General features: G+C 41.4%; 1 protein-coding gene and 1 pseudogene across 1 annotated transcript; one reads left to right on the top strand and one right to left on the bottom strand.

Moving 5' to 3' along the window:
* Window positions 1-13,570, bottom strand: LOC133242631 (zinc finger RNA-binding protein-like; annotated as a pseudogene).
* A 207-nt stretch (window positions 13,571-13,777) lies between these two features.
* Window positions 13,778-16,325, top strand: GSPT2 (G1 to S phase transition 2). Its single transcript, XM_061410133.1, has 2 exons — window positions 13,778-13,887; window positions 13,995-16,325. The coding sequence occupies exon 2, from the start codon at window positions 14,006-14,008 to the stop codon at window positions 15,899-15,901; it is 1,896 nt and encodes a 631-aa protein (XP_061266117.1). The 5' UTR covers window positions 13,778-13,887; window positions 13,995-14,005; the 3' UTR covers window positions 15,902-16,325.
* Window positions 16,326-21,969: the final 5,644 nt, after the last annotated feature.

The following is a 21,969-nucleotide window of genomic DNA, read 5'->3' as shown; positions in this document are numbered from 1 at the left end:
AGACACAAATATAGGGGGAGCTAGGGCAACCAGTAAATAAAAACAAAAATAACAGGGAAAAAATCAGAACCATTGTAATTCCCCAAGCTGGAGCACAATTTTGCGGGGGAGGGGTGTCTTTCCATTCATATAATACCTAACACTGTACATTAAGATTTTAGTATCATAGAAAAACTTGGTTCTTCCATGAAGTTCTTTAAATTCTTGATAATTTTTCGAAGTAGACATCATTATGAATGAAAAACAGCCAACGAATGGGCACCTGTTGTTTTTTAACACTGTAGATTTACAGAAACTTTTTAAAAGTTATCATAATCTTTTTTGTCTTTTTTCCCCTCAGCTTCAAATCCATCAACTCCATCACTATCCCTTCTTCGTTTTCTGTTGTTGTGGATGTTAAAACACTGGTTCATCTGTGGTAGTGGATCCATGCCTAGAACTTTGTGTATCTGGCAGAATGCAAGGAGTCGCAATGCAAACTGTGCATTGGATGTGATGTCTCCACGCTGCTGGTCAGTCATTGTCGCCAAGGTATCGAAGGGATCCTTCTCACAAGGATCCAGATGTCCAGGACTACCTTTAAGAATAATCCCTGAAGAAATGCACTCAAAAACTCTTCTCAGAGCATCTCCAGGGCTTTGAGGACTAGAAGCACTACTGATTGCTTTCTGTACTAGTAACTCCATCGCCCAGCTTGGAAAATCAGACCAAGTTGGAACTCGTTGACAGAGGTCCCGGAGAATACGTATGATAATCACACAGGACTGTAGACCATTAGCTCTAGCCTGGAACCACTTAGCGTGGCCTAGAGCAGCCAGAGCGTCAAGGCATTTTTGCCTGTCCAAGATGTCCGGTGGGTCTTTCACCATACCCAAGGTTACATCTCCTTCCCTCATGTTCTCTTCTCAAATAATTGGAGATGTCAGGGTGATAGTGACTTGCATTTTGGGTTCCACACATGAGTTCAAAATTATTGCCACTTCAGAAACAGCACATTATATGCCATACTTCTCAGGACTTTTAACAGCAAGCTGCTTGGGTAGGTTTTCTGCAATACGGCTTAATAATGTCTTTGAAGGTTTCTCTGAGCACAGCAAAACAAGGTTGACATAATCCTTTCAACAATACTCCCACTCGCGAAACTCCCTTTAAAGCTCTGTCTTTACCTCCCTCTTTCTTATCATCTCCCTCTTTGCTCTTGCTCTTCTCGTGTTCAGATAAGCTGTCTGAAACAAGTTTTAAAGCACGTTCAGTGATAGAAACAATTTTCTGAACTGCCTGTAATTCCTCTTCAGTTGGATAAATGGTAGCATGCTTTGTTATTACGTAACGGTCATCAGATGAGTCACGACGATGTAAGGGTGCAGGCCCCTGTGGCTGAGGAGGCATGCCTGGTTGGACTCCCAGAAGGCCTAGTGGGCCCGGGGAACCATGAGGATAGCCTCTGTCAGGCATTTGGTGGCGATCATCCCAATGATACTGTTCTTCCTCCATTCTTCTCCAGTACATGTCCTCTTCGTAACGTCTCATTTCCATTCTCCAGTGTTCTTCCTCTTCTCTTCTTCACCAGTACTCCTCTTTCTGCATTTGCTTTCTCATTTTCTCTTCTTGAATCTTTCTTGCTCTAATACTGGGCTCTACTTCTTGCAAATCTGGATTTACTTTATTATTTTTTTCTTTATTTTATTTTTTAACTTTATAATATTGTATTGGTTTTGCCATGTATCAACATGAATCCACCACAGGTATACACATGTCCCCCATCCTGAACCCTTCTCCCTCCTCCCTCCCTGTACCATCCCTCTGGGTCGTCCCAGTGCACCAGCCCCAAGCATCCAGTATCATGCATCGAATCTGGACTGGCGAGTCGTTTCATATATGATATTATACATGTTTCAATGCCATTCTCCCAAATCATCCCACCCTCTCCCTCTCCCACAGAGTCCAAAAGACTGTTCTATACATCAATGTCTCTTTTGCTGTCTCGTATACAGGGTTATTGTTACCATCTTTCTAAATTCTATATATATGCGTTAGTATACAAGTGTAATTCTTGGTCAATTTTATTTCATGTAAACCTATTAATTTCCCCACCCCTCTAGGTTTTATTCAGACAAATCTTAAACATTTTATCAGTTAATCCACAGATATTTCATAATATAGCTCTTAAAGATAAAGACAACTTAAAAAGACTACTTTAGTGACAAAATGCATGCCATTATCATGCCTGAAGTGTCAAAGTGTTAGTCACTCAGTCATGGTCTACTTTTTGTGACTCCATGGACTGTGGCCCACCAGGCTCCTCTGTCCATGGGATTCTCCAGGGGAGAATACTGGAATAGGTAACCACTCCTTTCTCCAGCAGATCTTCCCAACCTGGGAATGAACATCGGTCTCCTTCATTGAAGGTGGATTCTTTACAGTCTGAGCTACCAGGGAAGCATGTTATCATGCTTAGACAAGAGTTAATGGCCACTTAGTATCTTCAGTATTCACAGTAAAGTTTCCCTTGTGTGCTGTACTCAGTTGTGCTGACTCGTTGCGACCCTATGGACTGTAGCTTGCCAGGTTCCTGTCCATGGGATTCTCCATGGAATAACATTGGAGTGGGTTGTCAGGCCTTCTCCAGGAGATCTGATTGCGGCTGGATTCCTTCCCCACTGAGCCACATGGGAAGCCCAAAGTTCCCCTTGTGTGGTGCTGTGTGTGCCTGCTCAGTCATGTCTGACTGTTTGTGACTCCATGGACTGCATTCTGCCAGGCTTTGTCCATGGGATTCTCCAGGCAAGAATATTGGAGTGGGTTGCCATTTCCTCTTCCAAAGGATCTTTCTGACCTAGGGCTTGAACCCATGTCTTCTTTACTCTCTCATAAATGTTAATGTTTTCACCAATTCTGAATCCCATTTAGTCTCAGGCACTGCAGTTTTTCAATATGCCTGCTAATTCTCTGTAAAATTCCCCCTCTCTTGCTCTCTCTGTTTCTCATGAGAAATGAATCCTTTGCTCTACAGAGTCATCCACATGCAGCATTTTGCTGATTTCATCTCATTGGCATCATTTAATACACTCCTCTGTCCCCAGCTTTTCCTGCAAATTGGGGTTTAGATCTTGTCTTCTGGTTCAGTCTTCTAATTTGGCAAGAATGGCTCAGAGGCAGTGTGGCATTCATCCACTGGGAGGGGAATACTGTATGGTTGTCCCTATTTTTGTAGAGCAAGCAGATACTGGTGCTCATTGCCTACAGTGCTTGTGTCATTTGAGGTTGAAAATGGAGGTATTTTCATTCTATCTATGCTTCTTCATTTAGTAGATGAAATTCTTCTCTGATGAGACACTTCCCTCATCCACTGTTTGGTAACCAATGTTATAGTTCATGTGCCACACACAGGATAACGGTTTCATTATTTGCCTCTGCTTACCCAATTTCCAAATAATGAATCTATTTCCTAGCATTTAATCATAGCGACCATGAGGTCTTTGTTCCTTTAGAGCCACTATGAACCCCATATTTAATCACAGCTGATGTGTTTTAATCCACTTTAGTTGTTAGTCTTATTGGCACTCAACTTGTCCCTACATGATGCAGACTCATAGTGTGAATCTGCCCACACACGGGCAAGTGCAACGCCAGTGCTCAGTTAGCATGGGTTGCAGTACATCAAAGAACTGAGTGAAGTATATTGACATCATGCTTGACTGTTTTATTACAACATTATATTACTGTGCTCATCCCTCCACCAGATGTTTGAAACTGGCATTATCCCCTTGGCTGTCTTGGGTGTGATGCATACTACATTTGGAGACTGAAGAATGAAGACTCTCTCTCCTTCACTGGAATTTAGTACCTTACTTGGGGGACGAGTGACTCAACTAGGCTCATGAACTTGATTACCTTTTTGTCTTACAAAAGTCCTTTCCCCACATGACCATTAATTCTTGCTCACACTGTTTTCTCTGTGCCATCATCTGCTATTGCTCTAGTTTCTGGAACCTTGCATGGCTCACATTTCCCCTTTCCCTGACACACTTCTCTCCTCCATATCATTGTATCAGCACTCCCGTGATAGTAGTTTATCAGTAAATCTCCAATGGCTTCTTTATTCAGCTTCCTCCCCTCAATGGTTTCTCCAATCATGGCTGTACACTTTGAGGATAGAATATTTTGGCCTCGAACACATCAAAGACCCTTTGGTAACTAATCTCTTTTTCTCCAAAGTTTAGTTTTCTGATTTCTAACCTGGGGCAAAAGAGCTAGCTTTCCTGTGTCCTTGTGAAATGAGCTTCACAAAAGACCACCAAGACATCATGAAGCATACAGAGTCTAGGATGTGTAAATTATTTTTACCCATGGTTGCTTGAGTACAGGCTGCTACCTGAGAAGTGCTGAATAAAATGTAGAGGATTAGACGATCCCTTGAATTTATCTCATTACTCTGAGAGATCACAGTAATCTTTACATAGGAAATGCTGGGACTTAGGCAGAAATGGTTGGCCATCATGTTAATGTACAGATATTTTTCCACTTTTTATCCCCCAAATAATCCCACTTTCTGGTTAGGCTACCTCAGCACTCAGCTATCAGGCAGTTCAGTTCTAGCTGAACGTGCTTCACTAAATTTTATTTTTTATTGAGATAATTGACATATGATATTCTATACTTTTAAGTTGGATGGTGTGTTGATTTTACATTATATATTACAATATGAATACCACTCTAGCATTAGGTAACATCCCCATCATGTCACATAGTTATCATTTTATTTCTGTTTCACTAAATTTTACTGTGGTACTCGTGTACACTGGTGGAAAGTGAACAATTCTTAGTGACTAATTATCTGTTTTCATAGTTCTTCATATTTCCGGTATTAAGTCTGTGTGAATTTGTATGAAAACAACTGCTTGATAGTTTAACCTCTTTTGTGATTACATTCTCACCTAGGACCGGAAACATTGGATAGAGTATGGTGGTGACATTGCAGTCATTAAGGATTGCCTTAGAATGGAGATACATTTCCCCCCATTTAACCTCAAAACTAGGCTATTTTCTTCCTGTTTACACACGTTTGGCTATCAGGCATTTCATCCATGATGTCCCACAATTTACCATATTGGTGTTTAGTAATGATGATGTTACTGAAGCGTCTTACAATTCCAGCCCCTGTGGCTCTTTATACTCACCATGACGTTTGCCTCTAGCACCTCAGAGTGTATGTGTGGATGTGGGTTCATCTCCACTCATCATATAAGGAAAATGAGGCACAGAGTGGTTAAGGATATCAAACAAAGAAAATAGTTTAAAATGGCAGGCCTTGAACCCTAGTCTTTTGGTACTTGTACTAGTCAATGTCTGGTTGCTGTTAGCAGAAAGCATTCTATGTTAATTAGCACAGGGATGAATTTCAGGAGTTAGGAGCATATAAATACTGTCTTTCAAGGGCCTGGAGATACAGGTCTATTCATGGCCTCTCAGAATGATTATTATACTCATTCAGCAAAGTTGGTCCCCAAGGGCAGCTGCCACAGTTGAGTGTGGAATCAGGATGTTTCCAGTACATCTGTTGGCTTTAGGCATAGGGTGTCTTAATTGCTTTCCTAGAAGCAGGAAATTCCACCAGAATTGTTAGCTCTTAATTGCTTTCTTGGAAGCAGGAAATTCCACCAGAATTGTTAGCTTCCCAGCTACATTCACAACTCCAGCATGCACGTCTTACATCTCTCTACACTTAAAATGCTTCTAAAATAAATCTGATCAGTGTACATCAGATTGACAGAAGGTAAAATGCATTTGGAATCCTACTAAGTTAAAAACTCTAGGAAATGGAGAATTAAACTGCTGCCTAGTCGCTTCAGTATGCTGCTGCTACTGCTGCTAAGTCCCTTCAGTCATGTCCGACTCTGTGCGACCCCATAGATGGCAGCCCACCAGGCTTCCCTGTCCTGGCATTCTCCAGGCAAGGACACTGGAGTTGGTTGCCATTTCCTTCTCCAATGCATGAAAGTGAAAAGTGAAAGTGAAGTCTCTCAGTCGTGTCCGACTCTTGGCAACACCATGGACTGCAGCCTATCAGGCTTCTCCATCCATGGGATTTTCCAGGCAAGAGTACTGGAGTGGGGTGCCGTTGCCTTCTCCACTCTTCAGTATAGAGAGGGATATTTATGAATGGAGCTTGAAGAACCAATGCTGAAAGAACCAATATAAGGCATCCAATACAGTGTTCTTAACCCTGTGCTCACTAGTCCCTTGATATATTCCTCTTCTCCTTCCAGTCCATTTGGCACTACTATTCATAAAACCTGGGTGAAACTTAAAACTCTGTTTGTGCTCTAGGCTGCCTAATGAAGTTAGAGGTACACTGGAGAAAGAGAGGAATCTCAAAGCCTGAGCATATTATGTTTTCCAGTATAAACTACTTTTGTTTAAATGGAATTCTTCAGAAAATAATTTTACATTCTCAAATCAGCCACCTCCCCCCAAAAGTCTATCCTAAATTTTCTCCCATTCCTCATTTTTCTTATTTCATTCTGCCTTAACAATCTCCACAGGGTTATCTCCTACTTCAGGAAGAAAACGTGTTCTCATAAAAGAACTTCACTGTATTATCCTTTCTCTCAAAAATTCACCAATATTTTCATTCTCTCCAGATAATCTAACATGTTTCCATCTTTTCTCATTTTGTGATTTAAACGTACCTAATCTCCTGATTTCTTTTTTAGTATATAATAGATGTTACAAGCCAGTATGGCCTTAGAATTGTACTGTCTGTGCTCGAACACAAAGCCTACTACTTACTACTTATATGATCTTGGATAATTCACTCAGCTTATCTAAACATTCATTTCTTCTCTGTAAAATATATTGATAAGATTACCTTATTCACAGAATGATAGGGAAAATGAAATAAGAAAATTCATAGAAAGTAATTGAAATACAACCTGCACCCAGGAAACACTCAACAAAAGTGAGTTATTATCAGATAAATGTAGTTCAACCATAATGTACTGGCAGAGAATGTGAAGAGCTTATGGAAAAAAAAATCTGTTTTCTCTAATCATATTGGTGATGGCAATACTAAGAATTCTATTAATACATGTGTGAAAGTGAAAGTGAAGTCGCTCAGTCGTGTCCAAGTCTTTGCGACCCCATGGACTGTAGCCTACCAGCTCCTCCATCCATGGGATTCTCCAGGCAAGAGTACTGGAGTGGGTTGCCATTTCCTTCTCCAGGGGATCTTCCCGACCCAGGGATCAAACCAGGGTCTCCTGCATTCCAGGCAGACGCTTTAACCTCTGAGCCACCAGGGAAGCCCTATACATGTGTAGGTGGGGTAAATCAAGTAAATAAGTATTTTATTTTCTAATTTTATCATCCGCTTTTATCACCTCATGCGAAGAGTTGACTCATTGGAAAAGACTCTGATGCTGGGAGGGATTGGGGGCAGGAGGAGAAGGGGACTACAGAGGATGAGATGTCTGGATGTCATCACTGACTTGACCGACATGAGTTTAAGTGAACTCCAGGAGTTGGTGATGAACAGGGAGGCCTGGTGTGCTGCAATTCATGGGGTCGCAAAGAGTCGGACACGACTGAGCGACTGAACTGAGCTGAACTTTATCATTGAGAACCAATATTTCTGGTTGGCAGAAATATATAAAATTGGTCTGGTACATTTTGTCTTACCAGCTAATAAAAAAACCCATGAAGGACCACTAGCTTAGTCTCAAAACCACTCAGAATTAAACTAGAAGAGGCTTCCACTGGTTGATGAAGGGCCATCCTAAATTCAGAGAGTATAGCAAGAAAAATTGTTTCAGTTCAGTTCAGTCGCTCAGTCATGTCTGACTCTTTGCAACCCCATGAATCGCAGCACACCAGGCCTCCCTGTCCATCACCAACTCCCGGAGTCCACTCAAACTCATGTCCATCGAGTTGGTGATGCCATCCAGCCATCTCATCCTCTGTTGTCCCCTTCTCCTCATCCCCCCAATCCTTCCCAGCATCAGGGTCTTCTCCAATGAGTCAACTCTTCCCATGAGGTGGCCAAAGTACTGGAGTTTCAGCTTTAGCATCATTCCTTCCAAAGAAATCCCAGGACTGATCTCCTTTAGGATGGACTGCTTAGACCTCCTTGAAGTCCAAGGGACTCTCAAGAGTCTTCTCCAACACAACAGTTCAAAAGGATCAATTCTTTGGTGCTCAGCTTCCTTCACAGTCCACACTCACATCCATACATGACCACAGGAAAAACCATAGCCTTGACTAGACGGACCTTTGTTGGCAAAGTAATGTCTCTGCTTTTGAATATGCTATCTAGGTTGGTCATAACTTTCCTTCCAAGGAGCAAGCGTCTTTTAATTTCATGGCTGCAGTCACCATCTGCAGTGATTTTGGAGCCTCCCAAAATAAAGTCAGCCACTTTTTCCACTTTTTCCCCATCTAGTTGCCATGAAGTGATGGGACCAGATGCCATGATCTTCGTTTTCTGAATGTTGAGCTTTAAGCCAACTTTTTCACTCTCCTCTTTCACTTTCACCAAGAGGCTTTTTAGTTCCTGTTCACTTTCTGCCATAAGGGTGGTGTCATCTGCATATCTGAGGTTATTGATATTTCTCCCTACAATCTTGATTCCAGCTTGTGTTTCTTCCAGCCCAGTGTTTCTCATGATGTACTCTGCATATAAGTTAAATAAGCAGGGTGACAATATACAGCCCTGACGTACTCCTTTTCCTATTTGGAACCAGTTTGTTGTTCCATCTACAGTTCTAACTGTTGCTTCCTGACCTGCATACAGATTTCTCAAGAGGCAGATCAGGTGGTCTGGTATTCCCATCTCTTTCAGAATTTTCCACAGTTTATTGTGATCCACACAGTCAAAGGCTTTGGCATAGTCAATAAAGCAGAAATAGATGTTTTCTGGAACTCTCTTGGTTTTTTGATGATCCAGAGAATGTTGGCAATTTGATCTCTGGTTCCTCTATCTTTTCTAAAACCAGCTTGAACATCTGGGAGTTCATGGTTCATGTATTGCTGAAGCCTGGCTTGGAGAATTTTGAGCATTACTTTACTAGCATGTGAGATGAGTGCAATTGTGCGGTAGTTTGAGCATTCTTTGGCATTGTCTTTCTTTGGGATTGGAATGAAAACTGACCTTTTCCAATCCTGTGGCCACTGCTGAGTTTTCCAAATTTGCTAGCATATTGAGTGCAGCACTTTCACAGCATCATCTTTCAGGATTTGAAATAGCTCAACTGGAATTTCATCACCTCCACTAGCTTTGTTGGTAGTGATGCTTTCTAAGGCCCACTGGACTTCACATTCCAGGATGTCTGGCTCTAGGTGAGTGATCACACCATCATGATTATCTGGGTCGTGAAGCTCTTTTTTGTACAGTTCTCTTGTGTATTGTTGCCACCTCTTCTTAATATCTTCTGCTTCTGTTAGGGCCATACCATTTCTGTCCTTTATCGAGACCATCTTTGCATGAAATGTTCCCTTGGTATCTCTAATTTTCTTGAAGAGATCTCTAGTCTTTCCCATTCTGTTGTCTTCCTCTATTTTTTTGCATTTCTCACTGAGGAAGGCTTTCTTATCTCTCCTTGCTATTTTTTGGAACTCTGCATTCAGAAGCTTATATTTTTCCTTTTCTCCTTTGCTTTTCACTTCTCTTCTTTTCACAGCTATTTGCAAGGCCTCCTCAGACAGCCATTTTGCTTTTTTGCATTTTTTTTTTCCGTGGGGATGGTCTTGATCCCTGTCTCCTGTACAATGTCATGAACCTCCGTCCATAGATCATCAGGCACTCTGTCTATCAGATCTAGTCCCTTAAATCTATTTCTCACTTCCACTGTATAATCATAAGGGATTTGATTTCGGTCATACCTGAATGGTCTAGTGGTTTTCCCTACTTTTTTTCAATTTCAGTTTGAATTTGGCAATAAAGAGTTCATGATCTGAGCCACAGTCAGCTCCTGGTCTTGTTTTTGCTGACTGTATAGAGCTTCTCCATCTTTGGCTGCAAAGAATATAATCAGTCTGATTTCGGTGTTGACCATCTGGTGATGTCCATGTGTAGAGTCTTCTCTTGTGTTGTTGGAAGAGGGTGTTTGCTATGACCGGTGTGTTCTCTTGGCAAAACTGTATTAGCCTTTGCCCTGCTTCATTCCGTATTCCAAGGCCAAATTTGCCTGTTACTCCAGGTGTTTCTTGACTTCCTACTTTTGCATTCCAGTCCCCTATAATGAAAAAGACATCTTTTTTGGGTGTTAGTTCTAAAAGGTCTTGTAGGTCTTCATAGAACTGTTCAACTTTAGCTTCTTCAGCATTACTGGTTGGGGCATAGGCTTGGATCACCGTGCTATTGAATGGTTTGCCTTGGAAATGAACAGAGATCATTTTGTCATTTTTGAGATTGCATCCAAGTACTGCATTTCAGACTCTTTTGTTGACCATGATGGCTACTCCATTTCTTCTAAGGGATTCCTACCCACAGTAGTAGATATAATGGTTATCTGGGTCAGATTCACCCATTCCAGTCCATTTTAGCTCGCTGGTTCCTAGAATGTCAATGTTCACTCTTGCCATCTCCTGTTTGACTACTTCCAATTTGTGTTGATTCATGGACCTAACATTCCAGGTTCCTATGCAATATTGCTCTTTACAGCATCAGACCTTGCTTCTATCACCAGTCACATACACAACTGGGTATTGTTTTTGCTTTGGCTCCATCCCTTCATTCTTTCTGCAGTTATTTCTCCACTGATTTCTAGTAGCATATTGGGCACCTACCGACCTGGGGAGTTCTTATTTCAATCCTATCATTTTGCTTTTTCATACGTTCATGGGGTTCTCAAGGCAAGAATACTGAAGTGGTTTGCCATTCCCTTCTCCAGTGGACCACAGTCTGCCAGACCTCTCCACCATGACCCACCCGTCTTGGGTTGCCCCACACGGCATGGCTTAGTTTCATTGAGTTATACAAGGCTATGGTCCATGTGATCAGATTGGCTAGTTTTCTGTGATTATGGTTTCAGTGTGTCTGCCCTCTCACAACACCTATTGTCTTACTTGGGTTTCTCTTACCTTGGACGTGGGGTCTCTCTTTATGGCTGCTCCAGCAAAGCACAGCCGCTGCTCCTTACCTTGGAGGGGGGGTATCTCCTCACGGCTGCCCGTCCTGACCTTGAACATGGAGAAGCTTCTCTCGGCCCTCCTGCTCCCGCGCAGCCGTAACTCCTTGGACGTGGGGTTGCTCCCAATCATCATTAACTTTTGCTAACTGAAAAAGCAGTCACAACTTGACATTATGTGCATCTTTATGGAAATACTCAAAATTCCCCTTCAAGTATTCTTGCTTAAAAATTACACCTATATCTGGTCAAGCTCACAGATTCAATTATTGATACACAGGAAATACACAGAAAAAAAAGGATATTCTAAACTATACCATAAGGATACAATCACTAAAGTCAAGAACGTAGAAAACTCTACAAGTCTCATGATCTACCTTCTCTAATGAATAAATGATGTGAAAAAATGGAGGGTAGATTGGGAACCTGTAGATTGAGAGACTTAAAAGTATCCAAAAACCTAGGCAAAATTGAACTGCAGTGTTTGAGTATACATTTGTGTGATAAAACTGTATGGAAAATCATGAAGGTGATTATTATAAACGTTAGAATAGTGGTTACATTTAAGGGTGGAAGGAGTGGGTTGTGATTGGACAGGGTAGAGATAGGCCTTCTGGATTGACTGGCAAAGTTCTAATTGCTGATTTGAGTGGTGGTTACAAGTGTGTTTTCCTTCTAAGTCAATAAGTTATAATTTTGTGTTATGCAATTTTCTGTATTTGTGCTGTATTTTGCAATGAAATTAAGTTGAAAATGATTAATTAAGCAGTGACCAGATATTTCCTACACTTTCTTTTTTTAAAAAAGCCTTTGATGAGACTTCTCCCATTTACTAATGAACTCTTTCAAAGTTCTAGGCAGATCCACCAGAGACAATTGCCCCATCACAAAAATCAAAAGAGTTTTGTCCAAGGTTAGTCTCTGTGTATATTTCTGGTCAGTGTTTCTCTCTCGGATATATCTGTCTTCTCCTGAATCCCAAGGATGATGGTTTGTGAAGACATCCAGTCACCATTTCTCATTTCTCCTTTAAGGTTCTAAAAGTAACTCATCCTTTTGTCTCTAACAGAGATAATACTAAGTAACAGTTATGCTAATATTCTCATGATTAATACAAATGACCAAGGTAAAGGAAATGTCCCTGGTCTGTCCTGCTTCCTTGCTATTGCTAACTTTATGTGAACACAATTCCCTAAACCTTGACAAGTTCTCCCAGAGACATTTTAGTAAGTCTATTTGAGGTTCACAGAATGCCCAAGAAAGTCTTCGGTGCATGGCTTCTGCACATTTACCCTCTAATTTCTTCCTATTCATTGTGAATAGGTGTGCACATTCTCTTTAAGTGATAGCAAATAACTAAGTCTTTTTACCTGACGCAAAAAGAATGAAGGGGTTTGACATCTAATGGCTTAGGAACAGCACACAGCTCGTAAAATAGTGGCAACCAGGCTGAAACCACCAAGTATCCAAGTGTGTTAGACATAGGACATTTTCTTCTACCCCTGAAATGTTCATTACAAAATTTTTGTTTTAAATCAGCTACTAATTTTTATATTCTGGCTTGTTGTTGGATTTATTTAATATGACTTTATTTCATACTAGCAAATTACATTTTCCCAGGATCTTTTTTTCTATTTCAGTTTGATCTAAATTAAGATAATTTACAAACCAGCTCTTCTAGGCTTTGGCACAAGCGTTCCAAATTCTAAGAGTGAGATTCTACTGCTTAGGATCTTATGGACTTTGTCCATCTCAGAGGTCTTAATTGGTTTAATTATGCTGATACCCACACCACCTGTAAGGTTCCAATATGACACTGATTCTTAAGATCAAACCCAGTATCAGCAGTAAGAAGGTTCTAGGCCCCAAGAATTAGAGGGAAGCCTAATTCTGTGGACCTCGGCTGTACTCCAGGGAGGTTAGTGAGGAAGGTACACCAGAATACAGTTGATTAGAAGAATACAAGAGATCTGAGTCCCGTACCTGTCTATCTGACCCACCACCACATCACAGGCTAGCCATTGTCCAGACACCTGCACAAATGCTGTAGGTTGTGCAGCTAGACTGGGACAAGGGTCTCATTGGAAACTTCTTCCAAGCAGACACAGCCCAAGTGCTTTACATAAAAAGAGGTTATAAGCCCATCTTTACACCATGAAAGCCATCAGCCAAGGTTACAGGCTTATTTATTGGAGTGGGGAGGTGGGGGGGAGGAGTGCACTGGAAAGGGTTTCAAATTAATGTCTGAGCTAAAGTCGCATTTCCAAGGTTCAGCTTCATCTTCCTGTATTTCAAGAGCACCTCCCTAATCACTAATTTCTTCTTTCAGTTGCTGGGTAAACCTTTAACCCCTATCCTACCTCCATTTGTTCAATAAGAATGTTCATTTTCACTAGAATCTGAGTAGAATTGGAAATCAGGTGTGCCTGTCTAGGTTTAATCATTACATCGTGGTCAAATCGCTCTCCCGGAGCGCGTATACAAAAATGAATGGAAATTTTCGGGTTTTTTTGTTTTTAAAAAAAGAGGCTTTTGGACCTCAGCCAGGACTAAGGATGCGGGAGGCCGAGCATACGGATGGCAGCTAGGGGTCAATCCCCGCCCGGCACCGGGTCGGCCGTGGAAGAGTCGGAAGTGGTCGGGGTTTGGGGGAGGAGATCCGCTCACACACAACAGGAGAGGCTGCGCCGCCATATCTGCTGCTGCCGCCGCAGTTGCGAATGCAGTGTCGGGACCCGGCTGCCTCCAAGCCGCCGCTAAGGTTCGTGTCGCTTCCCCATCCCAACTCTCCACTCTTGCCGCCTCACCCCCGGCGGCACTGCCGTCTCTTTTCTCCCATTAAACCCGTTCCCTCCCCGCATCTATCAGGGCTGAAGACGATGGATCTGGGCAGCAGCAGCAGCAGCGACTCGGCTCCCGACTGCTGGGACCAGGTGGACATGGAAGCACCGGGTTTGGCCCCGAGCGGGGACCGAGCCTCCTCGGCGTTGGCGGCGGTCGCCGCCGAGGTGCAGCATGAGCCCCTCAGCTCGGCCTTCAGCCGTCAGCTCAACATCAACGCCAAACCCTTCGTGCCTAACGTCCATGCCGCGGAGTTCGTGCCGGCCTTCCTGCGGGGCCCGAGCCAGCCGCAGACCCCCCCGAATGACGCCCCCGGATTCTATGAAACCTGTACGGGCGCGGGCGACCCTCAAGGTAAAAGGCTGGGACGGGGGGCACCTGTGGAACATTCCAAAGAGGAACAGTTATTGTGGCGTGAAGGTTCCAATTCAGCCGTTACCATGGAACTTTCAGAACCTGTTGTAGAAAATGGAGAGGTGGAGATGGTTTTAGAAGAGTCATGGGAGCACAATGAAGTAAGTGAAGCCGAGCCAGGGGGTAGTTCCTTGGGAGATTCGGGGCCCCCAGAAGAAAGTGGCCAGGAAATGATGGAGAAAGAGGAAATCAGAAAATCGAAATCTGTGGTCGTACCCTCAGGTGCTCCTAAAAAAGAACACGTAAATGTGGTATTCATTGGGCATGTTGATGCCGGGAAGTCAACCATTGGAGGACAGATCATGTTTTTGACAGGAATGGTTGACAAAAGAACACTTGAGAAATATGAAAGAGAAGCTAAAGAAAAAAACAGAGAAACTTGGTATTTGTCCTGGGCCTTAGATACAAACCAGGAAGAACGAGACAAGGGTAAAACAGTAGAAGTGGGTCGTGCCTATTTTGAAACAGAAAAGAAACATTTCACAATTTTAGATGCTCCTGGCCATAAGAGTTTTGTCCCAAATATGATCGGTGGTGCTTCTCAAGCTGATTTGGCTGTACTGGTAATCTCTGCCAGGAAAGGAGAGTTTGAGACTGGATTTGAAAAAGGTGGACAGACAAGAGAACATGCAATGTTGGCAAAAACGGCAGGGGTGAAATATTTGATAGTGCTTATTAATAAGATGGATGATCCCACAGTAAATTGGAGCATTGAAAGATATGAAGAATGTAAAGAAAAGCTAGTGCCCTTTTTGAAAAAAGTCGGCTTTAGTCCCAAAAAGGACATTCACTTTATGCCCTGCTCAGGGCTGACCGGGGCAAATATTAAAGAGCAATCAGATTTCTGCCCTTGGTACACTGGATTACCATTCATTCCCTATTTGGATAATATGCCAAACTTCAACAGATCCATTGATGGACCAATTAGACTGCCAATTGTGGATAAGTACAAGGATATGGGCACTGTGGTCCTGGGAAAGCTGGAATCAGGATCCATTTTTAAAGGCCAGCAGCTTGTGATGATGCCAAACAAGCACAATGTGGAAGTTCTTGGAATACTTTCTGATGATGCTGAAACTGATTATGTAGCCCCAGGTGAAAACCTTAAAATCAGACTGAAGGGAATTGAAGAAGAAGAGATTCTTCCAGGATTCATACTCTGTGATCCTACTAATCTCTGCCATTCTGGACGCACATTTGATGTTCAGATAGTGATTATTGAGCACAAATCCATCATCTGCCCAGGTTATAATGCAGTGCTGCACATTCATACTTGTATTGAGGAAGTTGAGATAACAGCCTTAATCTCCTTGGTAGATAAAAAATCAGGAGAAAAGAGTAAGACACGGCCCCGCTTCGTGAAGCAAGATCAAGTGTGCATTGCCCGTTTAAGGACAGCAGGAACTATCTGCCTTGAGACATTCAAAGATTTTCCTCAGATGGGTCGTTTTACTTTAAGAGATGAGGGTAAGACCATTGCAATTGGCAAAGTTCTGAAACTGGTCCCAGAGAAGGACTAAGCAGTTTTCTTGATGTCCATATACAATACTGTGAGAATTGACTATGATAAATTTCACCATCTTCTCTTATTTACTACACATTGACAAACTTTTCTCCATATTTTGCAAAGAAAAATTTCACAGCAAAAATCCATGTTTTGTCAGCTCTCATGTTGAGATCTCAGTTATGTCACTGTTGAATTTACCCACAATTTCCTCCTCCTATTCCATTCTGCTTCCTTGAACAAAATCAGTAAAATCTTTGTAACTGATGTGGATGTAATTGTCTATAACAATGAAAAATTAATATATTTTTAATTTTTCATTTTCCTTTAGGATACTTAGACAACCCTTGTTCCAACCAGACCAATCAGAGTGTGTCAGTGTGTGTGTACATGTTAAAGACAACTAACATGTGAATAAAATATTCCATTTGAAACTCTTACTGGTATTTGAAGTGCTTTTGAATATTTTTAAAATTTGTCTATAATACTAATCAGTTAGCTTTTTCACTTTCTCAAATAACTGAATACATCTTATTACCTGGGTTTTTTTTTTTTTTCTAATTTTATTTTATTTTTAAACTTTACATAATTGTATTAGTTTTTAAAAACTGTCTTGTACTCACTGCTCTAAATGAAGAATTTACAAATAATGCACAGGTTTGTGTTAAAGGAAAGGTTTTAATTTTGATGAAAAAGATTTTAGAGCTCTTCCCAATGAACTTTGTTTTCTGTGTTCAAGTCCAGTCAATAAAGGAGCTCTTCTGCTTCCCTACTTGGTATTTGGGAAAAAAAGCTCATGCCATCTACCAAATCCCCAAATGTTGAACATGGTCAGATTACAAATATACCTGGGGATTCAGATAGTATGTTGACTAGACTGTTATCTGTACCCCCTGGGCTTCGCTGGTGGCTCAGGCAGTAAAAATCCGCCTTCAGTGTGGGAGACCTGGGTTCGATCCCTGGATTGGGAAGATCCCCTGGAGGAAGGCATGGCAGCCCACTCTGGTATTCTTGCCTGGAGAATCCCCAAGGACAGAGGAGCCTGGTGGGCTACAGCCCCTAGGGGGGTCACAAAGAGTTGGACATGACTGAGCAACTAAACACAGCACAGCTTCATCTTAACACACCCCTTTGTTCTATTCACTGAGAACCTTGTGGTGTGGGGCACAACACAATAAGGGGCATTACTGTTGAGAAGATAAATACTTGCAATAGTAAGTCAGTCATTCACTGACAAGTAAGGGTTAGAGTACTGAGCTTAGAAATGGGGAGACCATTCCACTCTCCCATTCTTCACTGCTTGGGGTTAGTAGGAAAGGTGAGGGGTCATTTTTACAATCAAATCACAACACACTCTTGGGATCAGAGATAACAGGACTTGTCCATGAAGAGTACCTTGAGGAAAACAACTGTAGATCCTGAGGTGACTACTTTTATTGCCAAGAGAGAGGCTTTATAACCTGTGTGACTCAACAACCGCAGGAACTTTCTGTCTTGGTAAGTGGATAGTGGCCCAGTGTAAACACTGCCCAGTGGTGGGCACATCCAATTCCTCACACTCATGGGGTGGTTTAACAAGGGTGGGGATTGCTGCTGGAACACCCTGGGCAGTGCTCAGGACCCTTTTCCATGGTCCCTTTGTTTGTGTCCCCATGTACCTTCAGAATCAGAGATAGCCACAGGTCTTTTCAGAGCATCAATAGCATGGCTCTGTGAATCATCCAACCATAGATCTTCAGGACACCCACAAAGGAAAAGAGGTTTTTTATTTTGTCATATGTCAGCTGACCTAACCCACAGGGATGTGTCTCATGTTGTCTTGGACCCAGTCCTTTAATAATTAGAATATCAGTGGCAAGAGTTTCATTTTATTTTAGAGTTTGTTCTTTTGCCTCTGTGCTCTGAACTTTGTACAAAATGGAGTGTTTGCTAAAAGTTTTACTGTGGCAGCCACTTTTAAAAAATCTGTTTCTGATGCTGCATCAATCTCACTGATTTTACAATTCTAGTAATTTACCAATAGGATCATTGTAGATAGCATCCACTAATAGGCCAAAGCCGCAAGGCAGAACAGAACTCTTTTTCTCCATCCAATTTGGATAACTTCCCATCAAAAACTGTCTCCTAAATGTCTTTCTCATTAGCCAGTTGTATAGAAACTTCTCCACCAGGAGCTCTGAAATATATATATATATATATATAAACATTCAGAAGTCAGGACATAAATCATAAATCTTTGGGAGTGGATTTTAGAAACCAATAATTTTCATTTCAGAGATGATCCAGGTGGTTGGAGACACTTTAGGAAAATATATACACTTGTAACAGTTTTTTTTCTAGCTTCATGAATAACTTTCTCTATAGTTCTTAATGTCTGGTAGTGTTTTCCAATACTGCAAATTAAGGCCATTCACAAGCACAGTACTGTTTCCCCAGGGCATACAAAACAGTGTCCCTTCAGAGGTCCCCTGTTGCCTCTAATTTAGACCTATTTAACTTAACTGTGCCAAGAGCATCTCAAATTCCTGACAAGCAAGGTCAGTGTAGAAACTCCCCAAGTCTGGCTGTATTCTGTAAATACATCATGAACTTGCTCAATTGAGAAATTGAGGATTTCTCAATATGTGCCTAGCCATTTCACTCTTGGCAACATTTCTCCCAAGGCTCTTCCTTGTATTCTTCTGGTCGTTATAGGACAAATAGGAAATTTAGGAAAGGGGGCCAATTTATTTGGTACTTCAGCAAAGACCCGTGAAAGAAAGAAAGTGGAAAGTTTGAGCTGGGCATAAGCTAGCAGGTCTCCACATTACTCAACTTCGAGCGCCTTTCTCTGGTACCCAGGACAAATTGTCAGTGCTATTAATATCCACTATGGTTACCATTCCTGTCTCCCAGTAGACAAATCCTTTGTCAGAATAGACCTTTTAACAGTGCCATGATTCTGATTTACTGCAATGCAAGAACCTGTTCTTTTAAAGTTTACTTATGCACATTTTGCAGTGCAAATATTCAACTCACATTAATTAAAATAGCCTATTTAGCAGCAGGAAAATTATTACTGTTTCATGGTCATTCAAAAGAAATTATCCAGCAACCACAGAAATTCTGCCAAAACCTGAGCATTTGGACATGTTCACATTGATCCAATGCCTGTTTCTATGTTCATTATGATTCTATATTTTCTTTCTTTTAAATTTTTAAAATTTATGTATTAATTGAAGGATCATTGCTTTACAGAATTTCATTGTTTTCTGTCAAACATCAACATGAGATTCTCTATTTTCTGTTGAAGGTATTGACATTTTTTCATTTGTCCTAGTTTTCATTTAACAATATCTACTCATGTTTGGCCACTGAGGGGAAGGAAAGTTTGATCCCAGATTTCTCACTAGGGACACAACCACTTCCACAGGGTGGGGAAAGTGGGCTTTGAATTTGGGAGAGGCTTCTTCAAAACACCCTGGGTGTGCTCATGTTCGACCAATCACCAAAATCAACAAGGGGAAAAGAAGAGAAACTAAAACCCTTCTGTATGAACATGCTATGAATGAGAAAACAAAACAAGAAGTAAAAAAAAAAAAAGTGTTGCTTATATGTAAGAGAACACAGTATACAGTTTGACACTATAGCCTATAGAATATTGACTGTAGGCTTCCCTTACAGTTCCATCTTGCACTCAACACTGCCAGATCATTTTAGAGGAAATTTGTCTAAATTCTAGGGGGATTCTCTTTTCCTTCACTTACCCTTTAAAAATCATAACAGTTTCTTTATAACTCAGTGGATGAAAAGTTCAGTCAAGTTCTAAGAATCAATCAAAAGGGGTTTCAGCAAAGCCCCTTCTTTTCTACTCAGATTAATGTTAGACAATCCAAATTTACATGGGCACATAATTTGCAGATAGTTCTCAGTCCCCTAAGGAAGATATTTGTATCTTTCACTGTTGAACTTAAAAGTTCAGAGACTATTTAGACCTGCCCCCAGTTTTAGAATGAGGACAAAAAGGGAAAAAAAAGGTTTATATCTCTCACATGATATGATATATATCCAATAAGTAAATTACGGCTCTTTCCTCACATTTGGAGCTCTGATTAAAAGGCTTCCTCTAATCTCTGAGATTTAAATGAATTATCTCCTCCCCAAACTGCTTTTACTAGCTCTACCACAGTCTTTCAGTGACCTTTTGCCACAGCAATAAATTTACAGAAGAAGAACACATTCTTACATAGCAGATGAGCAAGAAAGACTCCCAGTGACTTCTGCTGGTTTAGCTGACATTTCCTGGATTAAAGGTTTGTTGTTGAGTGTTAAGTGGTGTCTGGCTCTTTGTGACCCCATGGACTGCTGCACCAGGTTCCTTCTGTTCTGCACTATCTGATTAAAGGTTAGTGTTTGATTTCTACCTTTGTATTTCTTTTTGCACCCTGCTTTAACTGATGCTCACGACATATATTATTTAGCTTTCCAAACCGCTTTAGCTTCTTTTGTCAATTTTGTAAGGTATAAATGAACAGGTGAAATAAAATATATTAATACATTTTAAAATGTATAAAGGGTTAACTCTTTGAGTGATGCTAACAGCAGAATGCTCCATCCCTATCTGTGTCCTTCAACGCATGTGAAACCAAAAGAACTCTGAAAGGGTAAATGAGCCTCAAGCATGCATTTTACACATTTGAGAAGGGAACATCAAGGTTCGAAGGGAAGGAGATACATCTAAGGAGGCTTTACCCTTAAAGGATGGTGATTCAGGACAGATACGTGATGGCTTCACAAGATCCTGGTGGTGGATGAAAAGTTGCTGTGACCAAATTGAACATAATTCAAGAACATTTGCTTCTATGGATGGCACACTACTTAAGGCCTGGAGGGAATTTCGGGGCATGAGAATGGTCATATTGATTTCCCAGCAGAATCTGAGCCGGGCCTCCAGGTGGCTAGGGGACAGATGCACATCAGATTCATTCTGTGAGTAAAAGAGGTCAAAACCTCTGGCACTACTGGTAGCATGGCAGCCAACTCTGAGGATGGTGATATTATCAAGCCTCACAGATCCCCAGGTGTCAGTGTTCGGTCTCACACTATCTACCAATGCCTGGCTGAATTAGCAGCATCTCATCTATTTACACCTCTCTAGTTCACAGTATGAGCAGTGCCACCCACTAAGTTTGGCCCTTTGTCTGCTAGTCTCTTCATTAACTGACGCTCACCCCATTTAATTCAGTATTTAGGGATATTTTGTTTACTTGTCTGTAGGTAGTCAGATTGGATAGCAGTGAACAGATAGTCTTGGCTGAGTTCATAAAAAACATCCAAAGTCATGACCTGGGAAAATTCCTCACAGAAAATATAAAGCTTGTGCACCCATTTAGAGCCATATGGATGAGAGCTCCACTTGAGGATGGCAATTAAGGCATCTAATAAGATGATTTCAGCAATGATATCCTCACAGCCTTGTGCAAGCATGTTAAATTCCAAGAACAGTGCTATATGGTAAAGTTCTATGGCTTCTTCTACCCTGATCATGTTTGGCTTCCCTGCGACGAGAGCCTAAACTTCACTGAGACTCCCCACAGAGGTGCTACAGTGCAAAACAGAGGTCCACCATGTCACATTTTGTATTTTTTTTTTTTTGGAATAATTCTTGTGGGAGTCCTCAAAGTTCAGTCTGATTTCTTCACCAGTCCGTATTCTCCTTTGTAATAAATTTCGAAAAAATGGAGACTGTGCTGAAATAATAGCCTTGTGAGCGTTGAGCTATCATCTAAACAGTTCTAATTTCAACCAAAATCAGAAATCAATCTTTTTTAATGCTTAATCTTTCAGTGCTGTACTAAGATAAATGTGAAGTCTGAGTAAGATTGCTGTCAGAAATAATATAAAATTTAGGCCAGAGAACCTAGAGTTTACTTAGTGTAGAAATTTCTTGAGAATGAAATCTCAAGATACAAGATCTCTTCTTGAGCCACGGACAATCAGGCCATTAGACAAGCTCCACTTTTGGTGCCTACTGTGTCGAGGTTAACGAATACCAGTTAGATCCTAGAATGGAAGGAGAAGATCCATGTTTCTTCAAGATGCTGT

Source organism: Bos javanicus, chromosome X (genome assembly GCF_032452875.1).
Source record: "Bos javanicus breed banteng chromosome X, ARS-OSU_banteng_1.0, whole genome shotgun sequence".
NCBI classification, from domain to species: domain Eukaryota; kingdom Metazoa; phylum Chordata; class Mammalia; order Artiodactyla; family Bovidae; genus Bos; species Bos javanicus.
Note: the sequence above shows the minus strand (reverse complement) of the source record. Positions and strands in the feature narration are given on the sequence as shown.

Coding starts and splice junctions, on each gene's coding strand:
- GSPT2 (XM_061410133.1), top strand. CDS start 14,006: ATGGATCTGGGCAGCAGCAGCAGCAGCGACTCGGCTCCCGACTGCTGG.